The sequence below is a fragment of the Puma concolor genome, chromosome E2, assembly GCF_028749965.1.
Source record: "Puma concolor isolate L17-30 chromosome E2, mPumCon1.1.hap2, whole genome shotgun sequence".
Classification (NCBI taxonomy): Eukaryota; Metazoa; Chordata; class Mammalia; order Carnivora; family Felidae; genus Puma; species Puma concolor.
This window is the reverse complement of record NC_141681.1, coordinates 27,767,890-27,794,825: the sequence shown is the minus strand read 5'-3', so window position 1 is coordinate 27,794,825 and position 26,936 is coordinate 27,767,890. Positions and strand designations below refer to the sequence as shown.

The following is a 26,936-nucleotide window of genomic DNA, read 5'->3' as shown; positions in this document are numbered from 1 at the left end:
TAACCACCAATGTACCTGGACGGTTGTGCCCCAAGGCTTTGCGGAGGCTCCTAGTACTTCTCACACACCCCACATGGCAGTTTGAGGGAACTAAAATTCCCAGAAGACCCCACCGTAATCCAGTATGTAGATGACTTCCTTCGACGTTCTGACAGTTACCTTCTTAAGGCATTATCAAGAAAGGGCCACAATGTGGTGCTAAGAGTAGAATGACAGTTATGACGACGTTTCTGACAGCTATCTTCTTAAGGCATTAGCAAGAAAGGGCCACAAAGTGGCTAAAGACAAACTTCAGCTATGCTCTTTGTGTGTCTGACATCTGGGTCATGGTGTTTCAGCTGTAGGGTAAAAACTATCTTCACAGACCAAGGCTCCCCTATGCGACATTTTCCTCTCCCTGAAAGAGGACGACAACTGATAGGTATTTTGGGTCTTGTGGGATATTGTAGGATGCAGATATACCTACCTTCTCTATGATTGCCTCACCCTTCTATGTCATGACTAAGGAGTCATCCTCAGACCCAGAAGTCTGGGGCCCCCTATCCAAAGATGCTTTTGAAAACCTTGAGGATTCTCTCTCTACTTTCATTTCCCACCTTTAGGCTTACCAATTACTCCCTGCCATTTTCTTTGTGCATGAACAAAAGGGTCATGCTCTCAGAGTGTTGTCCAAAAAGCATAATGGCCATGGAAGACCTCGACCCAGTGACTAAGACATATCCACCTTGCCTATGAGCCGTGGCTACAACCATCAAGTTTGTCCGACCTACCTCTGATTTAGCATTAGCTCATTTGCTCGACATGCATGTTCCTCCTACTGCACAGACCCTATTGCTTGATGAAAACACATAGTACTTTTCTGCATCTTGACTTACCTCTTATGAAATCTTACTATTCTCTCTCTCTCACATCACCAAACATCACCATCAAAACCCTGCCACCTTTCTTCCCTTACCCACTAATGAGATGCCTCAAGATGGTGTCTTTAACACTAGTCCCTGGTCCCGTCCTAGGTGAGATTAATCAGAACCCCCCAACCCCTGCCCATCCCCGCCCCCCACACACATTGACCTTACTCTTCATTTCGATGGCTCCTACCTCTGGAAGGAGGATGTGGCCTTCCAGTCTGGATATGCCATCACTGATCAACATAAACTTCTAGAATACTGAGCCCTGCCAAGTGTCAGATCAGCCCAGGTTGCTGAGTTAATTGCTCTTACTGTGGCTTGCATAAGAGCAGAAGGAATAAAGGTTCACATACACTTATGGCTGCTATGCCCTTGGGGTAATACATGATTCAGGTATGCAAAACAGACGGGACTCCTGACAGCAGCCAATACCCCAGTCAAAAATGGACCCCAGGGGCACCTGGGTGGCGCAGTCGGTTAAGCGTCCGACTTCAGCCAGGTCACGATCTCGCCGTCCGTGAGTTCGAGCCCCGCGTCAGGCTCTGGGCTGATGGCTCAGAGCCTGGAGCCTGTTTCCGATTCTGTGTCTCCCTCTCTCTCTGCCCCTCCCCCGTTCATGCTCTGTCTCTCTCTGTCCCAAAAATAAATAAACGTTGAAAAAAAAAAAATTAAAAAAAAAAAATGGACCCCAAATAGCAGGACTTCTAAAGGCATTGTTTTTTAGGTTGTTTTTTTTAATGTTTATTTGTTTTTAAGAGTGAGAGAGAGAGACACAGAGTGCAAGCAGGGGAGGGGCAGAGAGAGAGAGGGAGACACAGAATCTGAAGCAGGCTCCAGGCTCTGAGCTGTTGGCACAGAGCCTGACACAGGGCTCAAACTCACAAACCATGAGATCATGACCTGAGCTGAAGGCTGACGCTTACCGACTGAGCCACCCAGGCACCCCTAGAGGCATTGTTATTATCCCAGCAGATTACTATGGTAAAAACTGAGGGACACTGTACAGAAAATTTAGAGGAGACCTAAGGAAATAGATTGACTGATAAGTATGCTAAATCAGCAGTCTCCTCCCTGACCACCCAAGAAATCCAAGCAGTCTCCAGGCCTTGGGACTACACCCTTGTATCCTCTTTGAGCACCTAGATCCCTGGTAGGATTATTCACCTTCCCTTGTGAGAGAGAAAACTATTTTAGGATGACTCCTAAGGAAATCATAAAAGAAATCCACATGGCCCAAAGGACAGCTTCAGACTCAGAAAGAATTGGATGGGGAAGAGTTGGATATTTTAGCCATTCAGGTGGACTTTGGAAATACCAAGACGTCTGCTCCACAGGCCCCAAGTTTATCTCTCGAATCATTGTGTGTGGTTTAAACAACACAGCTCACATGGAAAGGGACAAAATACAGGATATAGTAGACAAACAGTGGTTTGGACTGTTTGGCTTTTATTTTGACCAAGCACTTGCCCCTTACCTCAACGGCCAGAAACATAAGCCTGGAAAAACCATAAAGGTGTGGCAATTTAAAAAAAAAATTTTTTTTTAAAGTTTGTCTGTATATTTATTTTGAGGGAGAGAGAGCGTGAGCAGGGGAGGAGCACAGAGAGAGGGCTAGAGAGAGAATTCCAAGCAGGCCCCAGGCTGACACAGGGCCTGGCATCATCATGACCCTAGCCCATCACCCCAGAGGAAACCAAGAGTCTGAAGCTTACTGACTGAGCCACCCAGGTGCCCCTCCCCCGCCACCATTTTAAACCTTGCAACTAGGCATTCTGAGAAAACCCCACACCTGCTCCAGTCTAACCTCACAAGGGTCCTGTCCTTTCCATTGTCGTTTTATCATGGACCCCTTTCTGAGAATGTACATTCATTGTCACACTTACCTAGCCATCACTGAGTCCAACATAACCTCCGCCTCAGCCACTACAGGGTTCCCTGGAGATCCCTCATATGAAAGAAAATGTCCCCAATGCTCCTCTTACCTAGTTTCTCAGAGGGAGCCCAACCACCATAAACCACCTCCAGACAAATCTTTTTCCTCATCCTCAAAATTAGCATGCTTTGGTTATCCTCAGTGACCAGATAATTATTTCTATGACCGCTAATTCCCGATGATTCTGATTTTTTCTGGGGAACCCAAGCTTATTGCGTGTTACCTGCCAACTGGGCCAGATCTTGCTACCTTGCTGATCTTTTTTTTTTTTTTTTTTTAATGTTTATTTATTTTTTGAGAGAGAGAGAGAGAGAGAGAGAGAGAGAGAGAATGAGTGGAGGAGGGGCAGAGAGAGAGAGGGAGACACAGAATCTGATGAAGCTCTAGGCTCCAAGCTGTCAGCACAGAGCCCGAGGCAGGGCTCAAACTCACCAACCATGAGATCCTGACCTGAGCTGAAGTCAGACACTCAACCGCTCAACCGACTGAGTCACCCAGGCGCCTTGCTACCTTCCTGATCTTACCAATCTCATCTTACTCTATTTCCTACAATCTCCTTGCATTCTTAAATTATCTCTAAAACAATCACCCCCTCCCTCAGGGTCACCTCACTCTTACTGTAAGAACAAGAGGTATTCACAACATTGCAGATCCCCCCATAGGTGAGCTCAGTTCCAGGGAAGGTGAGGTCACAAAAACAACTACAGAACTGGGCCTATGTTCCATCCAGGACCTCACGACTTTTTGGGGAGATGTTTGCCACTTTTGGGGTACCATCCCCAGAAATCTATCACCTGGCTCAAGAGGTTAGATTCAACAACAGAATCACCTATTCGTTGCTACTGAAGCCATTCACCTCGTCCCTGGATAATCTCAGCATGGGCTTCCGGATCAGTGACTAGCCAACTACAAGAAACCCAAGTGGGCTGTTCTCAACTTCAGTGCCCTCGATGTGACCCTGGCTACAGAAGGCGACACTTGTACAGTGGTCAGACACAACTACTATGCCTTCATCCCCAGCAATCTGCTTGACACCTTTGCCACAAGCAGGAAGGGCCGAGAGGTGAATGAAGAAATGTTTCACTGTCATTGCACTCACACTGCCAAGGACAACAGGCACTGGGGCTTCTGGTAGATCTCTGAAGGTCTGTGAAGTTGGGTACACATACTGGTCCCGTCTCTAATCTTCATCTATTTGTCTTCAAGGTATCCCCCTCATTAAATGTTTTGTGGGTCATACAGGACAGCAGTTATCTATTGTCAGCAAGGCTGTAAACAAATAAAGGTGACCACATGAGGAAAGAAGAATTTCTAAGATTCTTTGCTTGACCAAACTTTTGTCAGGATCCCATGAACCCTCTTTCCAGCCAGGCCCTTCTGTGTACTTCCTTCTAGAATCCAGTTTTAGCAAGAATTCTGCTAAGTTAGTTTATCTAGAACTTTCCACCCTTGAGATCTTATCACACTCCCATCCCTACTACTCCCCAGGTAAGATCTGATCACCCTGGCTGCCTTCAGCCAAACCCCCCAGACTCCATGTCTCCTTTTAGTCATCTCCCATCCATCAATCCCCACCCCTTCCCATTCCACTTGCTCCTGGGCTATAAACTACCCCCTTGTTCTGGTTGTATTTGGAACTGGGTCCAGTTCTATACTGGAATCTCTCTTCTCCTATTGCAATAATTTTTTGAATAAAATCTATCTTTGCTAGTTTAACTTCTGTTTTCCTTCCCAGTGGTCTTTTTCTTCACCCGCAAGGTCTCCGAACAGGCCATTTGTAAGCTCAGCCAGATCTCTGTCTGATCTGGGATCTGATCTGATCTGTCTGGTTCCTGGAGGTGAGGCCTGCTGGACCACCCTGGGGCTTACTCTAGAGAAACTTGCCCTCAGGTAAGGAAGGTTCCCATTTCCAGGGTGAGGAAGTGGCAGAGAGGGAAGGTCTCAGTCCCTGGGGCCAGTTTTAGGACCAAGACTGCCCTTGGTCTGGATTCGCAGCCTCTGGGGACTTTAGACCTCCAAGGCCCCCGCACCACCTCAGGCCTTCTGCAACCAAGCAGATCTCAAGCTGCTCCTGAAATAGAATGAAATCTAGCACTTTCAGCTCTGTGCTGTAGAAGTTTTGCCCACTGGCCCATCACCTTGAGAAACCACACTGTTACATTTCACTTGCACAAAACAGTGTCCTCTACTTGGACAGTTAATGTGTGGAAACAGCCCAAACATACCAACCCTCAGCCGCCCTTTGCCCCACATTCCAGATAAGGACATGGAGGCAGCAGGTAAATGGCAATGGTGAAAAGGGCAACTGCCTCCCTCTGAAACCTGTGTTCTGTTGACCACACTGCCCAGGCTGCCCACCTGGTAACTTGAGGAGAGTCACTCAAGGGCCAAAGACATCTTGAGGATTTGAAGAGAACTGGGGCCAACAAACCATTAGATTTTTATCTTCCCCCTCCACTTCCACCCCAAGACAGGACTCTTGGGTCCCTCTTGCCTCCTTCCTGACCACCACAGCCTTATAGCCCCACACACCCGCCAGGTGGAAGAAAGAAGAGTCGTCCTTCCTCCTAGCTCCCTCTCTCTCTCTCTATGGGGTCGCTGGGGAGGAGGGGAGTGTCAAACCTGCTCTCCAAAAGCAAGGGTGGGAGTGACAGGGGCGGGCAGGCAAGGATCCCTTCCTTCCTGGAAGAGTAAAAGGGCCGCTGGTCGGACTCCACCTTCGGCACCTGCTGCAGAGAAGCCCCGGGCTGAGGTACCGCCCCCGGCCCCCGCCCGGGTCCGCGCGCAGAGAGAGCACTGGCCCTTTAAGAGCGGCGGCGGCCGCGGCGCGCGGGGAGGAGGGCTGGGAGCGCCCGGAGCTGCGCCGAACTCGCCGGGGACGTCGGGCGCCGGCTCCCTGGCTCGCTCACTCGCTCCGACCGGCTCCCTGCGCCTCCTCCCGGGACTGAGCGGGGACCCCGGCCCGGGCGGGCGCGGGGCGAGCAGAGTCCCCGGGCGGGAGGCGCGCGCTCCGGGCAGCACCCGGCCCCGGGCATGGACAGAGGGAGCTGGGCGCGCAGGGGGCGCCGCGGGACCGGGCGGCCGGAGCGCTGAGCCAGACAAAGGCTCAGGAGTTGCGCTTGCTTTCGGGAGCCGGGCCCCGGGCGCCGAGGCAGCGGGACCCCGCGGCGGGCGGCTCCGGCCGGCCACCTCCCCCGCGGGCCGGCTCCGCGCGCCCGGACCTGCCCTGCCCGCCTCTCCTCGGGCGTGGGAATTTGCCGAGGGGACCTAAGCGGCTCCGGCGGGGACCCGGACCAGGAGGTCTGCCGCGCGCCCGCCGGGCGGGGAGCCAGGGAGCGTCGCAAGTTTCCGAGCCGCGTGCGGGGCCCCGGCGCCGGCCAGCGGGCGAGCCCTGCGTGCAGCGCTCCCGGCCGGGCTAGGCACCGAGAGCATGAGCAGCGACCGGAGCGCGCCCGGACGGCCGGGCTGGGCGGGCAGTCTCCTTGGCGGCCGGGAGGCGGCGGCGCGGCCGCGACTGCTGCCGCTGCTCCTGGTGCTTCTGGGCTGCCTGGGCCGCGGCGCAGCGGCGGAGGACGCAGAAGTCAATGCCGAGGTAAGGACCCCCGCCCGGCCCCTCTGCGGCGGGCTGGGGGCTCGGGGGCTGGGAGGGAGGGAGCCACGCCCGCAGCCTGGGGAGAGGGGTGGAGGGCGCGCAGACGAGCCCCCGTCCGGGAGATGGGGGGCGGGGAAGAATGGGGCCCGGCAAACTGCCTCTCCCCAGCTCGCCCTCTGCGGCGCACCTCATCCCAAATCCTGGAGGGCGTAGGGCTCGTGCCCACTCTCTACCCCTACCCCGGACACTGATCCGCCCCAGCCCGCGTCCCAGGAGTCGCTTCTGCTGCCCCCAGCCCTCGCTCTCCTCCTCTCCTCTCTCCGGGCGGCCGATTCCTCGAGAGCCTGGCGGGCGCGCTGTGACGTCCTCTGCGAGTGGGGAGGGGGCTGCCCTGGGGGGACCACGGGCGGAGCAGGCAGCGCTCCCGCCTCGGTAGCCCTTGGTCTGGGTGACAGCGAGCCGTGCGCGCAGCGGGCCCGGAGGGGGCGAAGGGGTGAGAACCTCCGAGACAGCAGTTTCCGGTTGCGGGGGCGCTTTGGCGACTTACTTGGGCTCTTAACGCGGAAACCGCTCCATGACCAGGTGGGTCCAAGAGAGACCCTGTCTCCCCCGGGGCTTCCTCCCACTAGTGCCCCTACGTCGGAGAGGGCAGACTCCGCACGTGTTTTTACCAGGAGCCCGCCTGATAAAACCGTCTCCGGATCGGTCCGGCAGGTGACCAGGCGCGGCCTCCTGGCGTAGAGCGAGGTCCAACCTGCATCCCCCCGCAATACCCCACGCGGGCTCTGTGGGTCGCCCAGCGCCGTCCTCCTGAGCATAGACAGTGAGGGCACCAGCTCCGTTGCCCCAGCAAAAGCGGGGTCTGTTCTGTCCCGACCTGTAAGACCCACTCCCAGTCCGGGACTAGGAGAGGGTAGATAGGACAGGAATGAGACGGTAGGAGGAGAGACCCGCCTCGGTGCTGGCTCCGGTAGGCTGGGGCCTCGGTGCCCTTGGGCCGGCCTGGAGCCTCGCAGCCAGAGCTGCTGCGTGCCTTCTATTTGCAGCCGGGCCGGTGCTCCCTCCCAGCCTCCCGGCGGCTTCCCCACCTCCCCCCGGCAGCCTGGGAGATTTTTCCGATGGAAGCCTGCCCTTCCCCGCCCTACTTTAATAAAAGCATGGAGGAAGGGCAGGGAATTCCTCCCGGCTCAAGTTACACCTCCAGCCAGTTCCCCACCTGCTCTGCCCTCCCTCCCTGGCCTGGCCTGGCCAAGCCACAGGGAGCCAGGCCTTTGGCAGGAGGTGGAGTGGGAGCCCAGACCCGGCTGGTCCAGCTGCCCCTCATTTTACACAGGCGGGCAGGCAGGGGCTTATATGCAGCTTCTGCTGGTGGGGACCCCCATCCAGGTACTGGGTGGAGAGTGCTTATTGGACCCACCTACTACTCTGTGGAGCTGAGGACCAGAGGATTGCAAGTCATAGACCCACCCTTGAGGAGTTTACAGTCTATTTAAGAATGGCATCTCTGCAGGGCACCTGGGTGGCTCAGTTCATTAAACTTCCGACTTTGGCTCAGGTCATGATCTGAAGGTTCCTGAGTTTGAGCCCTGTGTAGGGCTCTATACTGACAGCTCAGAGCCTGGAGCCTGCTTTGGATTCTGTGTCTCCCACTCTCTGCCCCTCCCCTGCTCTCATTCTCTCTCTCTCTCAAATAAATAAAACATTTTAAAAAATTAAAAGAATGGCTTCTCTGCACAGGAAGCAGTTATGGATCAAGCTGGAATTTGGTGGCCATGTCTGTGAATTGGCATCCTGGTTGGCCAGGAGCTGGGGCGCTGGGACCTGTGGTTTGAAGGGCCTTTCTTTGCTTCTACTCCTCCATCACACCCTCCTGTCCCAGCTGAGGGAGTCCCCATACCCCAGGACCTGCACTGTCAGGGCTGAGTGCCCACAGACCATGGCCCTAAGCCTGTGGTGGCACTGGCTAGAGATTTGTGACTGGCCTGCAGCCCCTCTCCTGGGGGAAAAACTTGGGTCAGGTCATTGCTGGAAGAGACTCTGGAGAGTGGAAGGACCCTCGATGTTGGAAGCCAAAGTAGACGGAGGACTGGAGACAGGTGGGCTGTCCCAACAACTAGAGGTGGCTTTGGGGTACAAGGTTGTTCTTTGGAGTCTGTGAAGTCTGTCCAGATCTGGGCCCAAAAAGTCAAATGACTTAAGCAATCAGCCCATTTGCCAGGAAGCCATGGGAGAACTGTCCCCAGGCCCATGCTATCAGAACACCAGCATGGGGGAGACTCCTGGGCCTGGCCCACACCCTGCGTACAGAGAGCCTCCTTCCCTTGAAGAAGGGCTCTTGGTCCTCACCCAGAACCCCCATAGCTCCAGACTTCAGGTCGGGTCATGGCTGGACCTTTCTTTGAGCAGCCTGGCAACTGAGTCAAGGCCAGCCTCTCTCCCCTCCCCTCCCTCTCCCAGGACAGAAACCACAGGAGTTTCACCAGACTAAGGAATCAGGGAGCCTGGCATGTGCTAGGAGCTGGCAGCCACCGGCCACCTGCCACCTACCAGGCCTCAGCCTGGAGAAGGCTGTCTTTCTTGGGGAAGCCACCACTGATTTACTCTGCCCTGTCCCACTCACTCCCTTGGATGTCAAGTCCCAGGCTCCAGCCCAGAATGGCTGTATAGACCCAGGCCCTGCATAGACCCCGGCCCTGCCTGAGTGGGGTGCCCGCTGCGCTCCTGGACTCCCTCCCCGAGAGTCTAGCCCCCACCTATGGATCTCAGTCCCACCGTTTCTGGCTGTGGCACCTAGCCTGCTTAAGTGCCTTTGGTTTTCACCAGAGAATCTCTGGTTCCCCATCCCCCGACTGCTTCCTTTTAGGCACAACTTCAGGCTCTCAGCCCCGCCCCATGGGAGTGACTCAGCTGCCAGAGTTCACAGGTGTGCTGCCACTGCCACTAAAACCTGGACACACCCAGGTAAACAGAGGTGGACTCCCGCAGATTTTCCTTGCCCCTGAGTGGGGGCTGAGCAGATGAGCAAAAGGAGGGGTGCAGGTCACCTCGAATTCTGATTTTGACCTTCAGGTCTGACTGGCAAGCCAAAGCCCCAGGCTCCTTGTGTTCCAATCTCTGCCCGCACTTCCATGCTGGCCCCTGGGGGCCCTACTGGTGCTCTCTTTTTAGTACCCTCTCTTAAATGTGGAACAGAAACTGCAGAGGGTCCCTGTGCCCACCCTCAAGGAAAGGGGTTCATGTGAGGGCCTTGTCATCGGGAACCTGCAGAAGCTGAATCTTTTCTCCTCCCTCCCATCTCTGCTTTTCAGTCTCTTCTCTGACTACTAACAGACCACTTCTCTCCCATACTCTGTTCCAAAACCCAGAGAGAACTGGGCTGATTGGTGCAGCCAGGGACCTGGCATCCAATTGGGCCATGCCCTTCACCTCCAGCCCTTTTGTCAGGTCCCCCGTGTTTGGGCCGCCCCAGGGTCCAGTCAGTCAGCTGCCTCCATGCAGAGAACAGCCTGGCATGTGCTTGTCTGAGCAGTGTATCTGCCTGGCCTGGCCTCTCTGAGCCCTGGACAAGAAGGCCTTCCTTTGCCCCACCCCAAGGAGCAGAAGAAACAGCATAGAAACAGCCAGATCCCCCAAAGAATTGCAGCCCTCACGGCCTATACTCTCTGATGCCAACTCAGGATGGCTACACTGCCAGGCATGGAAAAGCCCCTCCCTTCCAAGCTTTTGGTTCTGGCCCCTTTTGTTCCTGGACCACACGTTCCCTGCCATCATCACCTCTGCCCAGCTGGGATTTTGACTTCTGCCCGAGGCCAGCTGTAGTGGCTGCTGTGGGTCACCACTGATTACAGTTGGTGCTCTAGACTGAACGTTTGCATACTTTCCACCACCACCACCACCCCCCCCCCCCATTCATTATGTTGAAACCCGACTCCTAAGGTGATGGTATTAGGAGGTGGGACTCTGGTGATTAGGTCATGAGGATGGGGCCCTCATGAGTGAGATTGCTGCCCAGGAAAGTTCCTTTGCCCCTTCTGCCATGTGAGGACACAGCAAGCCATCGGCAGTCTGCAACCCAGAAGAGAGCCCTCACCGGAACCCATCGGGGCTGCCCCCCTGATCTTAGACTGCCAGCCTCCAGGACTGTGCGAGATAAATGTTGTAGGCTTTCCAGTTTATGGTATTTTTGTTACAGCAGTCTGGATAGACTAAGACGTTTGGCATCTTCCGTATCCTCTCAAGATTTATGTGACTCGCATAGCTGGCCACGGAGGCAGGGGCCAAGCTCCATGGCCAGCTTATGCTTTTGGACATGGAGATGTGTTCTCTGAGTCAGCAGAAGCAGAGAGGGGTCAGGGGCTCTCTGCTTGGGTCCTCTCCACTACAAAGGGTCCTGGGAGGACTCCACAGGTGAACGTGGGGCCCTGGGGTCCTGAAGGTGGCGTCATGAACACTTATCTAAGCCTGCAGCACACCATACATACCTTCTAGCTGGATGAGCCTCCCTGAGTCAGGGTGCAAATGAGGCCGGCCGCTCCTCAGAAGGACACTGGTTCCGGGGATGCCTGGAGACCAGTGGCTGTGGGCTGGGCCCTTTGGGGGAGGCAGCACAGATTTTGCACCCCCAGGCAAGAACAGCATAGGTATGCAAGCTGGGCTTGGATCAGAGAGACAGAAAAGGATGCCTTTTACCAGATCCCATTTCCTTTGTGGGAACAGTAAGAAATGAGCAAAAGACCCAACCCAATCTCTGATATCTGGACAGACAGATGAGGACCTGGGTAGCAGCCATTAGCCAGCCTTCAAAGATGCTTCTCATCCTACTGCCATCTCATGCTCCAGCTTCCAGAGCCTGGAAACCAGGGTGTGGGTCAGCTTTCCAAGGCTGGCTCTTAGCCCTGAGAACTACCTTGTCCTCCCAGGAGTGACTGCCACCATGAGCAGTGACAGCCCAGCTTCACGTTGAGCATTTATGAGCATGGCACTGGGCATAAAAGAAGCACTTGCAAAGTGGTAGCCAAACACAGCAACGATGAGAAACAAGTGGCATTTGCTGTTGTGCGAGTCACAAAACCTCTCTGAGCCTCAGTTTGTCTACAGAATGAGAATATTAATAGCATCTACTGGATGGAGTTCCTGGGGAGATTCGGTGCATTTGTGTGTAAAATGCTGAACGCTGTGCCCACTGGTCCTCACATGAGGCCCAGTGAGGATCAGGTGTTATTTTTGAGCACCTTCAACCTAGGCACGGCCTATGAATGTTCTGTAAGCATTTTCACATTTAATCCTGCTGTTACTCTGCAAATGTGGGACTATCATTACCCCACTGTATAGAAGAGGAAACTGAGACTAGGGGGTAAGAGAAGTTGCCCCAGATTCCCCAGCCAGGGGGTGGCAGAGCTGGGCTTTGAACCTAGTTGGTCTGACTTGGAGCTGAGCTCCCAGCACGCATGCTGGGTTAAAGGCTGCAAGGTGCCATGCCATGGGGAGCCCGCTGGGCTGGAGCCAGGTGGGAAGGAGAGGGTGGAGATGGGGCCACACATGCCTTTACCCCTCCCCACCCCTGCCAATCCAGCCACCCAGGCTTTACCCCATGAACAGCCCTATCTACATGGACGACATCTACAGGAGAGTTTCCAGGTGAGGCCCTAAGAACTGGCTCACAGCCAGCCCCGAAACCACTAGCAAACAGGGCTTTTTCACCCCGCCCACTGGCCAAAGGACCGTCTGGTTTTTCCTCCAGGTTAAGGATTGCAGGAGCAGGCTGGGAAGGAGCAGGGTGAGGGAGCACAGGAACTCAGGTGGCCACCTCCTTCCTGCTTGCCTCGCCGGACAATCCCCCAGCCCTCCTACTCTCCCAGCCACCCAGAGCCCCTTCCCCAACTGCAACTTTCACATAGTGGTGGAGGGGGTCAGCTTGAGCCCCAAATAAGCAAGTATGTTCTTCTGGAACTGCTTAGGTATGAATCGTGCTACCTTGAAGGGTAAAGGACACACCAAGGACAGGGGGGCTGGCGGAGTGCCCCCTCTCTTCACCGGCCTTGGGTCTGCGTCATCTGTGCTGTCATCCCTGTGTGGCAGTGAGGAGTGATAATATCGACCCCATTTTGCAAAGAAGGAGCAGAACGGGAGCTTAGAGAAGCTTAATAAGCCCCCCTCCATCATTCAAAGGCCTGTTATGTGGACAAGCAGTCAGGACCAAGGAACAGGTGTCACTGGGAGGCAGATTTCTGCTCAGCCTGAGGAGGAGCTTTCCAACAGTCACTGATGCCCAAAGACAGAATGGGCTACCTCAGTGGCGGTGGGCACCCCATCTCTGCCGGGGTGCAGGCTGGATGAGTCATGGGCCCAGCTAGGGTCCTTAGAGGCTTCAGGGAGGTAGCTGGACTTGATGGCCTGAGGTCCCCTCCAGCCTAAGGCTGGATGAGTCTCGGGTTTGTTTGGGTCACCTTGCCAGTGAATGGGTTCCCAGCTCGGATCCCCTAGAGGGTGGGCCCGATGGGCCCAGGGTGCACGCTCTGCATCTGCAGGGTCTGTGGCTCCCCAGGACCACAAGTCTCTTTCAGCGCCGGCTCCGTGCCCAAGACTGGGAGTGCAGAGCCAAGCAAGGCCTTGGCCTGCTCCCAAGAGCCCACAGCCTGGGATACGGGGTAAGGGAGACGGGCACGATGAGGACCTCACACCGTGGAAGGTCTGGGTCTGTCCTTGGCAGCCCTGACAAGACGCCTTTTGTGCCTGGCTGGCGACCCTGCCAGGGTCAGCCTGGACTACAGAGAGAGCTGTGGCTGACAGAAACGGAGCGGAGCCCAGCGGAGACTGGCTTTTATCGCACAGAGGCCGATAAGGCTGAGTGGGAGGGGCCCCAGCCGTCTGAGCCCGGGGAGGTGGCTGTGGGGGCAGCAGAGCAGGGGAGCTCACCCCACCCCTACGGCGGCTTAATGCACAGTATTGATCCGCGGCTCCTTCGCAGACGTACCCTCCCTGCAGGCCTGGCTTGGCATTGTCTCAGCAATCCTGGTGGGCAGCCCTGCTGACATGGCCCAGCGCCCAGCCCCAGCCAGAGATGTGGGGTGTGGGGAGGATTAGATGCCCTCCCCCAGTGCTATCCTGGGCACTGCTCCTCGGCCGAGAGGAGCTGGTGCTACTTCACAGGCAGTGGGCCAGTTGCACTGCTTATGGACTCCAGTTCTATCCAGGCCAGCTGTGTGACCCTGGGTGGGCCACTCACCGTCTCCGAACCTCACTGTCTGTATAATGGGATGGGGGACTTGTGAGCTTTGAATGGGCTGATAAGAGCAGGCTGCCTGGCCCACAGAAGGGTCTCAACCTTCTGCTACTGTGTTTACGGCCTCACCTGGGAGCCAGGGGCCTAAGAATCTCCCCCTTCCGACTCCTGATGGCCCCACGTTTCCGCACCTGGGGCTAGACATGCACCTGAAGCATCTATACGTACTCATGGGGTGGGGTCTGGAGCTTAAGAAAGAAATGGCTGTGAAAGAACTGGAGTGGGTGGGGTCTCTCTGTGTGGACCCTAGAGCTCTCTTCAGAACCTTCCCGGCCTCCCACTGGACAGCGGCTCTCATGGAGGAGTTCCCCCTACTTTGCCGCTCCCTGACCCATCTGAGCCTCGGTTTCCCCACCTGAGAAACAAAGTTTCACCTGCTTGGCTAACCCCACCTATGAGAATCTAGGTAACAAGGAAAGAAAGGCGGCAACTTGTGTAAAGGACAGTCTTTACGGTTGCCGGTCGGGGCGGCAGGGGCTTGAACACAGCCTCTCCCCAGCTTTGAGACTGGGAGGCCAGTCACGACCCTGGGAATTGCTACCCACTTTTGGCCCGTGGCAGCAGAGCCTGTCAGCAAGCTGGGACTTCAGGGCACAAGCAGCCCCTGCCACCCACCTGTGCACCCCTGCCCCATGCCCCCTTCCCTCTGCATCTGCATCTTCCCCTCCTGGACTTGTCACACTGAGTCCAGCAGTAGGAGTAGGGTGGAGAGAAACATCCTCCCAGACGCAGGGGAGAGGAGAAGCCTACAGCCCTACGGGGGGTGTAGACTGATTGGCACTTGGCAATCAGCCCCGAACACAAGTTTGCCAGAGTCAGGCAGCCTCCGTCAGCTTCTTCGCCTTGTCATCTGGGGCTCAGCTGCTCTGGGCCCAGGCCGCGTATCTGCTCACCCTCCCTCACAGGCCGCTGGTTCTCAGCCTGGCTTCTCATCCTGGCAGGGGCCGAGGGCATTGAGGGTTCAAGGCTTGGCCCATATTGAAATGGGAGCTCTTGGCTTCCCTAAGACCCAGAGGGTGCTTGTCTGTGCGGAGGAGGGTCCGCAGGCACCCGTGGGACCTTCCCATCACCCCCTGAGCTGCCTCCAGGATTGAAGGGCCCCTCAGCCCCATCGGCTGTGCTGGGCCCTGGAGCTGTTCACTGCAGACAGGCCCAGCTCCCCTCCCGTTCCCTCCCCAGGGCCCCAGCCTGAGCCTCCCCTGCCTGCCCTCCCTCTGTCACTCTGCAGACACCACTAATCAGCCCCTTGGTGGCCTGTGATTGCGCTCCAGTGAGATATTTTTACCTTATGCAAATAGGTGATGTAGAGGCGACCTCATCTGTCAGCGGGCAGCTCCACCTCTCCCCCCACCTCCTCTGGCTGCTGGAGCTGGGCTAGCGGCCTGGCCTTGCCTTCCAGGTCTCCCCATGCCTCTTCAGGGAAACTGTCCATTACGGGTGGGGACCTCCCACCCTGCCCCTCACACACACAGCTTCAGGAAAGGCTTCCCGTGCTTGGGAAGAACAGGGAGGGTGCCCACGGCACCGCCAGTGTCCGGTGGAGCTGAGGGAAGGAGCCCTGGGCCAGAGGGGTGAGTGAGGAGGGCTGGTGGGGGAGGCCATGGGGGAGGCCGCTGCTGTGCCCTCACCTGAGGCTGCCTGGCACTTAGGCCCCCCTTGGAGCCTGGACCCTCCAGCTCTGTTGGTGGAGGCAAAAGGCTGCAGCTCCATGGACAACCAGACAGGCCTCTGTCATTAATATTACATTTATTGAGCACTTTCCCCAACCCGGCACATTGCCAGGCAGTAGTGTGGACTCCCAGCTTAACCCTCACAGAAACCCAGGAGATGAGGCAGGTCCTAGCACAGCACCCCGCTTTCACTGACCACGGACTGAAGCCTGGGAGGCATGTGGCCACACCTCAGAAGTGGCAGGGCCACAATTTGTCCCCAGATCTGTTCCCAGAGCGGACGGTTGTTTCCCACCTCCATGTCTCTGCCTTATTCTGTGGCAGTTCCCCAGGGCCCGGGAGGCCTGGAAGCTGGGGCCAGGCGTCTGTCTGCCACCCTCGTTGACTCAGCAGCCATTCCCTCCAGCTGTAACCTGGGCACTGCTGAGCTGACTATGTGGGCAGCCCAGCCGTGCCAGGGTCCGGTGGGGGGCACTGAGGGAGCAAGTGCTTGAGGAGTTGGATGTGATACTGGTGGCAGACAGATAAGGGCGTGGCCCTGGCCAGCTGACACATGGCTGTTGGTCCACAGCAACCACCATATCGGGCCATCATCCTGCCTTATGGGACTTTGATATGGGGTCTTAACCTTCCAGAGCCTCCCAGAGAGCAGGCCTCAGGTGCCCTCACTCAGGGGAGGGGGAGGCCCCAGAGGCCCCAGGGTGGGCCAGGAAAGGTGTAAAGGACACTTCCGTGTGGCCAAGGCCCACGGAAGTCCCTGGCCTCTGTGCCCACCAGCCTCCCATGGTGGGCACTATGCTCTCATAGCCAAGGTGAATTCTTACCCCAGTTCAGCTTGGCTCATCGGGGATCCCATCCTCCGGCTGTGACTGTGATGGTCCTATCTGCTCACAGGCCTGCAGGTGTGAAACCCTCCCTCTCTGGGTACAGTGGGTCTCCCCAGGGAGCTTGTGAACCCCTGGAGGTCAGCACCCCTCTGCCGTGGTCCTCCACAGCCCCCAGCTGGCATGGTACCTGGCACAGAGAGGGTACTCAGAAAGACTTGGCAGGAGGGATGCGGTGGGTGAATGGATGGACAGATGGATAGATGGAGGAGAAGACAAGGCCCGCCCAGCAGACTCTGGAAGGGGACGGGTACCCCCATTGCGTGCCAGCTGCACTTCCCAGGGCTGTCTCTCTCAAATCTCCCAACCCCAATAACTCCATTGTCCCCTGAGAAAACTCAGGCCCAGAAAGAGCAAAGCGTTTGTGGCAAAGCAGGGACTGGACTTCAGGCCTCCTGGCCCACCCTGTTGGCCCCGGGTGGGCTGCCCCAATCCATCTGCTCTGCTTCCAGGAGGCCTAGAATTTGTCAGGGAGTAGCCCAAGGGGCTGGTTTTCCTGCTTGGTGAGGCCTCAAGAGGTTCTGAACCTCTGAAACCCCAGCGGTCTGTCAGGAGTGGTAGGGGGCCCACCCTGGTGTGCCCAGTCCGACAATAAGGACAGCAACTGTGGACTGCCCTCACGGACAAACAATGGGGGAAGACAAACAATAAATACCTAAGGGAAATATATAATGTGTCGTATGGTCACAAGTACAGGGAAGGAGAAGGGATGCAGGGTGTAGTGGATGGTGGTCTTCTTTTAACATTATGTTGTCAGGAAACACCCCTCCAGTAAGGCGAGGTTGAAACACAGACTGAAGAAAATGGGGGTGTGAGCCTTACAGAGCACTTGGGCAGCAGGAACAGCAAGTGCAAAGGCCCTGAGACAGGAGCATGACTGCCTGTGGGGGGTGGGAGGAGTGAGGTCTAAGAGCTGAGGCAGGGGCAGGTAGTGAGGGGCCTGGCAGCTCCTGTAAGAACTGCCTTTGACTCTGAGCTGGGAAGTTTCGGGAGGATTCTGAGCAGAACCAGAAGGTTGACCAGACCTGACTTGTAAAGGCCTTTTGTTCTGTCTCTTGTGTGAGAACAGACCATAGGAGGTGGAAGCAGGCAGAGCAGCACAGAAGCTCATGTGGTCACTTTAGCAGGAGGCGGCGGTGGCTCCAACAGAGCGATGGCGGAGGTGGTGGGCGGTGGGCGGCTGCAGGCTGTGCATGTTTGGGACTAGCAGTGCCAGACGTGCCGACCGAGTTGTGGCCTGTCCTTTGCAGAACTGGCTGAGGCTCTACGGCTACCTGCCCCAGCCTAGCCGCCACATGTCCACCATGCGCTCTGCCCAGATCCTGGCCTCAGCCCTCGCCGAGATGCAGCGCTTCTATGGGATTCCGGTCACAGGCGTGCTTGACGAAGAAACCAAGGCGTGAGTCCCTCCATGGGGCCCTTCCCAGACCCCACTGGCACCTGCCCTCCCGGCTTGCCCTGAAAAGGGGTTGGCAGGTGGAGTTTCCGGGATAGAGTGACCTAGACAAGAGATGGCAAGTGGTTTGATCTTAGTTCGGACTGGTTGGGATTGGCTACCTGAAAACTCGTGTTGAGAAAGCTCCTGAGGTGAATCTGGCTGGGCAGCAAGGAGGATGGGATTGATTAGTGATGTCTGCCACAGGCACAGGAATGGGGAGGACCAGCAGCATGTGCCTTGGATGGGACATCCTCACTAGGCCACAGCTCTGCTCTGAATCTGACAGGGGTGATGGGACCCAAAGCCACATCCCTGGGCATACGTGAGCGTACCGTAGCAAGGACAGAGGGCCTCAGGGGTAACTCTCCCACTCCTGGGTGATACTGGTGATACTCCACAAAGGTGAGCCTCTGTCGGGCACTCAGTCTTCCAGGCTGAGGTCAGTGTGCCTGTTTTTCTGATGAGGAAATCGAAACGCAGAGAGTCTCCCACTGCCACCACACCCATGCAAAGGGTGGCTGGGGGCCCAAGGCAAAAGGGTGGAAGAAGGGTGGACTGCCTGGAAGAGGCAGAGCCGAAGCAGGAAGGCGTGTGGAGGAGAGGCTCTGGGCTTACCCCTCCGTGCCCATGACCCAGGTGGATGAAGCGACCCCGCTGCGGGGTGCCAGACCAGTTTGGGGTGCGCGTGAAAGCCAATCTGCGGCGACGGCGGAAACGTTATGCCCTCACTGGGAGGAAGTGGAATAACCACCACCTGACCTTCAGGTAGGGACCATGGCTGTCCGTGGTAGCGTCCCTCCCACGGCATTGCCCAGAGACCGCTTTTTCCTCTCCTCTCCCAGGCTGAGGCCTCAGGCTTCCCAGTGGGCTTGTCTGGAAAGCTTCCTTTCCCAGAAGCCCACCCCGGGGTGTCCAACATAGACAAGCTGACCCTGCTCCCACGCTGACAAGATCGGCCGCACACCCTGGCCGGTCTTCCCCCAGTGAAGGTCAGGACCCTTGGAGCTGTTTCCGCTCTATCCTCCTTCCCTCCCCGCTCCCCACCCGCCAGCAGCCCGGGGCTGGCCTCACAGCTCAGCTCCTGTACCAGTACAAACTGGGGGCCTCCACAGTGTAGGGCACGGGGCTTTAGGTATCTGAGGGGTTGGGGGGGGAGGGTGGAAAGGGCTGGAATCCGGGCATCTGTCAGGTGTGCAGGCAGCAAGTCCCCTGCAAAAACCCTGGTTCAGGCACCTTCCTCCTTTCTGCTGAGTCCTTTGGCAAGAAAGCCTCCTGAGCCTTGAGCCATGTGGCAGTCCCTGAGGGCTCCCCTTCTTGTTTTAGTCCCTCCACAGTCCTACCCGCAGCTCTATCTCCTGAGGAAGAGCGGCTCCCGTGGCCACTTAGACCCTAGGCCCCCAGAGTGACTTCATGGCTCCAACAGCTTTTAAGGGAGGAGATCTGTCCAGCACACAGAAGCTTAATCTGATTTATGTGGGTAATAACAGGCCTCATCATGCTTTTATCACGTGCAGACTCCAGACCCATGTTCTACATGAGCTAATTCATTTAATCCTCCCAGGGCCCCCAAGATGAGAGCGCTACTCTCCTTTTCCCCATTTTACAGATGAAGAAACTCAAATTCAGAAACACTTAAGTCACTTGCCCAAGGTCACATAGATTATGTTAGAGCCCGGCCTTGAACTTAGGACAGCCTGACCCTGCAATCATCAGAGCCATTTGGCCTGTGTTTCCTAAACCTCAGCCATTTGTATCAAACTGTCTAGTTCTTTCTCTTAGCTTCATAGCACTTTTATTAGTGGTTTTCTTATTTAAGCTAACTGAATACAATGCAACCTTATTTAGCCATATCCTAATGAACTCCTGGGTTTGACATGTTAGTTGTCTTTTTCAAATTCACATCAGAATAAACTAGTAGTTGATATTGATGGGCACCGTCCACGAACCAGCTCAGATCTTACACATGTTCCTTGTGACCATGTGTCTTCGCCCCCACCCAGTGGGTGCTAGCAGTGGACAGCGGACCCAGTGGGCCCTGGGTTCACTCCCCGGTCTCCCTGCCCACTGCAGCATCCAGAACTACACAGAGAAGCTGGGATGGTACCACTCACTGGAGGCAGTGCGAAGGGCCTTCCGTGTGTGGGAGCAGGCCACGCCCCTGGTCTTCCAGGAGGTGCCCTATGAAGACATCCGGCTGCGGAGGCAGAAGGAGGCTGACATCATGGTACTCTTTGCCTCTGGCTTCCACGGCGACAGCTCACCATTTGATGGCACAGGGGGCTTTCTGGCCCACGCCTATTTCCCTGGCCCTGGTCTGGGCGGGGATACCCATTTCGATGCAGATGAGCCCTGGACCTTCTCCAGCACCGACCTGCATGGTGAGAACACCTGGCCGGGGCAGGGGAGGGGAGGCAGAGCCGGAGCTGGGCGTTGCCCTCTGACCCAGTTGAGCAGAGACAGGGTTGGGAGGGGAGAGCTTCATCCAGTGCAGTTTTCCAGAGCACTGACCCTCAGTATCTCAGTCTGTTGTCCCATGACCTCCAAGGGGTGGTAGGGAAAGGGAGGGATCATTTTACCCACCTCTCAGATGGGGCAGTTTGAGGCCTAGCAGTCAGAGCAGCTCAGCCTCTTCTGAGAATGGCAGAAGGGCCAGCTCTCTGATGGCCTCAGCCCGCAGGGCCTGGGCCAGAGCAAAGCTGACTGTGCCACCCCCCCACCCCCCGGCCGATCCCCACTGCAGGGAACAGCCTCTTCCTGGTGGCCGTGCATGAGCTGGGCCATGCGCTGGGGCTGGAGCACTCCAGCAACCCCAGTGCCATCATGGCGCCCTTCTACCAGTGGATGGACACCGACACCTTCCAGCTGCCCGAGGACGACCTCCGGGGCATCCAGCAGCTCTACGGTGAGCGGGCAGCGTGGGCACGGCCAGCGGGCTCTGCACGTCAGCTCTCAACTCCCAGCCCTACGAGGCATAGGTGCCACTGCTCTCCCTGTTGTGTCGATGAGGAAACAGGCCCAGAGAGGATTAGTGATTTGTCCACATCGCTCAGGGAGTGAGTGATGGTGCTGGAAGTCACACGCAGGACTGGCCAACTCTAGGGCCCTCATGGTGGCTCCAGACTGGGGTCTCCAAGGCCCCTCACAGACCGCTCCTCTCCTCCTCAGTGTCATTGATACTCTTATTAGACAGAAGATGCCCTGGCCCCAGATCTCGTTCCTCCTACTCTCGCTCCAACCCAAGCCTGTCCCAAGCTCGCCAGCGAGTGTTGTTGGCTTATCACTTCCCGGTGGCTTTGAGGCAGGTGGCACCCCCCTCAGTCCAGGCCCCACCCGAGAAGGCCTCCAGTGGTAAGGGCTCCTGAGGACTGATTCTGTGGGCCCGGCTTGCACTCGGCACCACCCCGAGCCCCTTGTTAGGGCTGGCGGTACCTGCCTTGCTGGGCACGTGACAGATACTTCCTCACTCTGTCCCTGGCAACCTGGTAAGAAGATGGGCCCCTGGCAGAGGTCACAGAACCATGTTCTTTCCTCTGCGTGTGTCCACCAAAGCAGGCTGGTGTCCTGAGGGCAATGTCCCCAAGGAGAAGTGGAGGAAAGGGCAGCCTCAGGGGCACAGTGACCCACGTCCAGTGTGGGGAGGTGAAGGAGAGGGCTGTATGGAGGACAGAGGTCCTCCTGAGCATGATGGCAGGTGTGGGGGAGGGGTCGGCTGTGGACAGACAGGGGGGCGCGTCACCTAGGTAGACCCCACCGCCGAAGCACATGTCTCTCCGGGCTGGGTGCCCCAGGGTCCCCTGGTTCTGAGTAGGGGCTACCTTCTGACTTCCCACTCACCCCACCCCACTTTGCAGGCACCCCGGATGGTCAGCCACAGCCCACCCGGCCTCTCCCCACTGTGACTCCCCGGCGACCGGGCCGGCCAGACCATCGGCCTCCCAGACCCCCTCAGCCACCACCCCCAGGCGGGAAGCCGGAGCGGCCCCCAAAGCCAGGCCCCCCAGCCCAGCCCCGAGCCACGGAACGGCCTGACCAGTATGGCCCTAACATCTGCGACGGGGACTTTGACACAGTAGCCATGCTGCGTGGGGAGATGTTCGTGTTCAAGGTCTGGCCCCTGCCCGTGTCTCCCCTGATCCCTTGGCTCGGTCTCAGAGCAGGAGAGCAGCCCCCACATCCCACCCCTGCATCTTTGCCCCACCTGACTGCCCGAGCGCACCCACCCCTCCCTCACTGAGCAGCCCCTGGGGAGCCCTCAGACCCTAGACCAAGAAGAAACCAGCCTGAGGGACACGGGACTTGCTCAGGGTCACACAGCGAGTGCAGGGGTCCACACCCCGCCCAGGGCTCACTTATGGGTGCTGCCCTGGCTTTCCAAGCCACCCCTCCGGATCTCCCTGACCTAGGAAGGGGCAGCCGGACGAGGGGCCTCTCCCGGTATGAGGGAGCGAGCTTGCCCTGCCCGCTCACACCCACGCCCTCCCCAGGGCCGCTGGTTCTGGCGGGTCCGGCACAACCGCGTCCTGGACAACTATCCCATGCCCATTGGGCACTTCTGGCGTGGCCTGCCCAGTGACATCAGTGCTGCCTACGAGCGCCAAGATGGACGCTTTGTCTTTTTTAAAGGTAAGCTGGGGTAGGTGGGAGGGCAGGGCGGCCTCCCTTCCCTGACCTCTGGCCTGGCCTCTGACCCAGCGGGCCCGAAGGAGGGGGAGAGCGAAGGGCTACATGGCATGTCCACAGTGTGGGGAGCCGAGTCAAGGCAGGGGTGGGGCAGGAGGAGACAGAAACCTGGGGACAGGGGGACCTGGGCCCCTGGGGGCCAGCGGCTGCTCTGACTGGAGGTGAGCGTCCATCTGTAGCACAGGGGCTCCGCATGTGACTCCTCCTTCCTTGCGTCTTGTGCCTCCTGCAGCCCCTCCTCATAAGGCAAGAGCCCCCCCCCCCCCCATCCCCTCCTTCCCGGGCAGGATTTCTGTGGTCTGTCTGCAGGGACAGTGGAGCTCCCTGCCACCGGCCCTCCCTGTGCGGCCTGCCTCTCTGGGGAGGGCCTCAAGGGCGGCATCCCCGGTGGATCAGCTGTGTCCCCAGCCCAGCTGGCCTGAGCCCACGCTTAAAGCCCCTGGGCCCAGAGTCCAGGCAGGGCTCCCCCTCTTTCCTCCCTCTGTACAAGAACTGTGTGTGGGGGGGGGCGCGGATGTTCACATGGGAGTGCAGGCCATTTATAGTGTGACCGTGTGCTGTGGGTACAGGTGTGAGTGAGTGACTTGTACGTGTGTAAATGAGTATGTCACAGGTGCCCGTGAGTGCTGAGTGTGTGTGACGTGCAAGTGAGTTGTCTTGTGTGTGTGTAGGGGTCAGTGCCTACACTGTCCTGTGTACAAGGTTGTGGGGGGGGGGGGTAAGTGCGCAGCGGATGTGTGTGGATGTGTAAGCCCAGGACAGCATTCCCCACGTCCCCTCCATCCCACGCCCCTCTGCCCCAGGCCTGTCCTCACCCACCCGCCCCTCCTCCTGCAGGTGACCGCTACTGGCTCTTCCGAGAAGCCAACCTAGAGCCCGGCTACCCACAACCGCTGACCAGCTACGGCCTGGGCATCCCCTACGACCGCATCGACACGGCCATCTGGTGGGAACCCACAGGTCACACCTTCTTCTTCCAAGAGGACAGGTGAGCACCGCCTTCCTCAAAGGCAGAAGGCCCCAGCCGAACGCCCCTACCCAGAGAACCACAGCCGGTGCTTCTGCTCACAGGTACTGGCGCTTTAATGAGGATACACAGCGTGGAGACCCTGGCTACCCTAAGCCCATCAGCGTGTGGCAGGGGATCCCTACCTCCCCCAAAGGGGCTTTCCTGAGCAACGATGCAGGTACTGGGCCAACCCCCTGCAGCCCGCCCAGCACTCACCATCCCCTCCTCCACACACAGGGTTCGCCCAGCCTTTCGATGGCAGGTGTGAGGGACACAGCCATGGCAGGCCCTGGGCCGGGGGCTTCCAGAGCATGACTGTCCTGGTCCCTCCTGCACTGTCTCCATCCCCTCTTTACAGACAGTCACACTAAACCAGGGAGCTTGAGTAAAGGGCCCCAAACCCCACAGAAAGAAAGTTGCGGGGAACCAAGAGTCCAACCCAGGTCCGCCTGTGTCCAGAGCAGGAACTCAGAACTACCCTGTTCCCTTCGGGGCAACCCACAGGGAGCCTGAAGCCTGAGGGGGGTTAGCTTGGCTCAAAGCAGTGGCGGGCAAGAGTCCTACCAAGGTGCCCGCTTACCTGCCTGGAAAGGAAGCTTGACCTTTGTCATTATAACTAAGCACCAGGGAGCCGTGGCTTTTATTTCTCCAGCAGGGTCTCTGGCAAACTTACGAAAAACCATTAGTCTTGGTTCTCAGGTTCCAGGTTCTTAGGCTCAGGGGAGACCCCACTGACTTTGCCAGTGCTTAGGCAGGTCACGTGGCATCTGTGTGTGACAGCATCGCCATGCAACTACTCTGATCTCATTGTGATCAGCAGAGTATAGACTCACTCATAGTTCAGACTTGGCCCTTCGTGGGGCTGATGGGACATGGGCAGAGCACCCAAAGCCACAGAGCCCATCCAAGGCAATGTTAGGCTCTGCTCCAGGTCTGCTGCAGGCTGGCCGTGTGCAAGGCTGGCCTTGAGCAAGACATTTACCTCTCTGGTGTGGGGTGAGCCAGTCCTGGGACAAGGTAGCAGGGCCCCCTGACCGTAGCCCTTATGCGGCAGGCTGCAAGACCCTTCTGCGTGCTGCCCCAGCCAGGAAGCACAGGCAGCACCGTCAGGTCCTTTCCCCAAACCCTGCCCCTCTCCGAGCCAGGTCTGGGTCCCATAAGTTGAGAGGGGCCAGATCTGAAAATGCTCAGGCAAGCGAGTAAGAAGGTGGGTGTTTTATTTTAAGTTTTTATTCTGAGACAGAGAGAGTGTGCAAGCAGGGCAGAGGGGGCGAGGGGCGGGGGGGACAGGATCCCAAGGAGGCTCTGTGCTGACAGCAGAGAACCCGATGCGGGGCTCGAACTCACCAACCGTGAGATCATGACCTGAGTGGAAGTCAGACGCTTAACTGACTGAGCCACCCAGGCGCCCCCGGGGTGGGTGTTTTCAAGCTGGGGCTCCTTCAGCATGTCCTGGTCTTCTTTGAGGGTCACCAGCCGGCGGCTGGGGCACAGCCTGACACCACTCATCCCCGCTTGCCCCTGCAGCCTACACGTACTTCTACAAGGGCACCAAGTACTGGAAGTTTGACAACGAGCGCCTGCGAATGGAGCCGGGCTACCCCAAATCCATCCTGCGGGACTTCATGGGCTGCCAAGAGCACGTGGACACGGGACCCCGATGGCCCGATGTGGCCCGTCCGCCCTTCAACCCCGATGGGGGTGCAGAGCCCGGGGCGGGCGGTGACAGCGAAGAGGGCGATGAGGGCCGCGAGGCCGGCGCGGGTGGCGGAGAGGGGGACTTCGGGGAGGGGACAGGTGAGGACGGGGGCAGCCGAGTGGTGGTGCAGATGGAGGAGGTCACGCGGACAGTGAACATGGTGATGGTGCTGGTGCCACCGCTGCTGCTGCTCCTCTGCATCCTGGGCCTCACCTACGCCCTGGTGCAGATGCAGCGCAAGGGCGCCCCGCGCATGCTCCTCTACTGCAAGCGCTCGCTGCAGGAGTGGGTCTGACCCCGCCCCGCGCCCGGCCCTCCCGCTCCTCACGGTGCTAAGGGGCCGGGGCTGGCGGAGCCCGTGGTTTTGAGACGGCTCCTGGGGGCACCCAGCAAGGGCCTTCCATGGCTCCCTCAGCCCCTGGGTGGGGGCTCCTCCAGGCCCCTCCAACATCCCTGCCAGCCCTGCCCCATTGTTTATTTATGCCCAGGGTTTTCTTTTCTTTTCTTTCTTTCTTTTTTCTTTTTCTTTCTTTTTTTTTTTTTTTTTTTTTTTTTTTTTTGCACACTAATTGAGTATTTGTTTCTACTTTCCTGACTAGGAGCAGCAGTCCATCAGGGCAGGGGTTAGAGTTTTCTAAATGTAGTTCTGCTCTGGACAGGGGGTTACCTCCCCGACCCCACCCCTTCCCACCCCGTACTGCCTCTGGCTCGGGCACAGCCAGAGGACCAGAGGGTCAGAAGGCCCAGTTGGAAAGTAGCTGAAGGGTTTTGGAGGGGCCCTCCTCAACCCGAGCGAGCTCTGGAGACTGGGGGGACCTGACTAGTCTCCACCCACCTGAATCTCTGACTTAGGAAGAGCTTACTCCCCGGGGGCAGGCCAGGCCACAGGGGACAGACGGAAGGGTGAGGTAGCCTACTGGCCATGAGTCATGTTGAGTTTTGGTTGCTTCCCAGCCCACCTCTCTCAACCCCAGTAACTGAGGCTTCTCGTGTCTTAAGACGCCCACCCCACCCCCGACCAGCCAAGGGGCCCACAGCCCCAGCTCCCACATACCGCTTGAGCCCACACCTCCTGGCCTGCCTTACCAAGGACCAAAGGGGGTCTGCCACGGCCCCTCCACCCAGGAGCCCCCCCCCCCCCCAGGCTGGGCTTCTAGCCCCCGTCCACTCCTCTCTGAGCTATGACCCACTTGGGCTCCTTCCTTGGGCCTCTTCCCACCCACCCTCATCCACACCACTGTCCTCAGGGGTCTCAGAACCCCACCGGTCTCAGGAGCCAGCTGCCAAGGTCCCAGTGGCCCCAGGGAGACAGGGGGCTGATGGGTGCCCACAGCCCACCATGCACCAGGCTTGGGGTTTCCTCCCCTCCACTCCCTGTCCCCCAGGGCACTGGGGGGGGGGGGACACTGTGGAGAGGGGCCAGCAGCTCATCCCCTCATGCAGACTGGGATGTGGCTGTGGAGCCCCCAGAGGAGCCCATTGTGGCCTCGGAGACTCCCCTTCTCCTTGGCTCAGCCCTAAGGGCAGAGACACTTCCTCCTTCTTTTCCTTCCCGAAGTAAGCAGGCGGCAAGGCTGCTGTGGAAATGGTACTGTACAGCCGGCTCCGTCCCCTCTGCTTCCCCTCAGCCCGGGGCAAGCGCGCCTGCCACCCAGATCCCTGAGGCCCCTGGAGGGTGGGGTTCTCATGGGCTGACCTGGATCACAGGTCCAGAGGCTTGCTCCCCACTCCATCCTCAGAACCGGAGAGCCAGCCAAGGGATGGGGGGTGGAGGTCAGTGTCCACCCTCATACGTTTCTTTCTGTAAATAATCTGCACTGATTAAATTGTACAGCCGGCAA

General features: G+C 57.8%; 1 protein-coding gene and 1 long non-coding RNA gene across 3 annotated transcripts in view; one reads left to right on the top strand and one right to left on the bottom strand.

Moving 5' to 3' along the window:
* Nucleotides 1-7,543, bottom strand: part of LOC147573437 (uncharacterized) — a 16,852-nt gene extending 9,309 nt beyond the window's left edge. Inside the window, exon 1 of one of the 2 annotated variants that reach the window (XR_015244771.1) lies at nt 6,981-7,543. This is a non-coding gene — a long non-coding RNA (uncharacterized LOC147573437). Of the gene's footprint in view, nt 1-3,940; nt 5,187-6,980 lie in introns of those variants that run through there. The other variant, XR_015244770.1, reaches the window with a different exon arrangement.
* MMP15 (matrix metallopeptidase 15) lies at nt 5,671-26,936 on the top strand. The gene is made up of 10 exons (XM_086689306.1): nt 5,671-6,433; nt 17,520-17,668; nt 18,344-18,472; nt 19,778-20,085; nt 20,448-20,609; nt 21,559-21,812; nt 22,192-22,330; nt 23,225-23,375; nt 23,459-23,574; nt 24,924-26,936. Exons 1-10 carry the CDS (start codon nt 6,272-6,274, stop codon nt 25,388-25,390), a joined length of 2,037 nt encoding a protein of 678 aa, XP_086545432.1. The 5' UTR covers nt 5,671-6,271; the 3' UTR covers nt 25,391-26,936.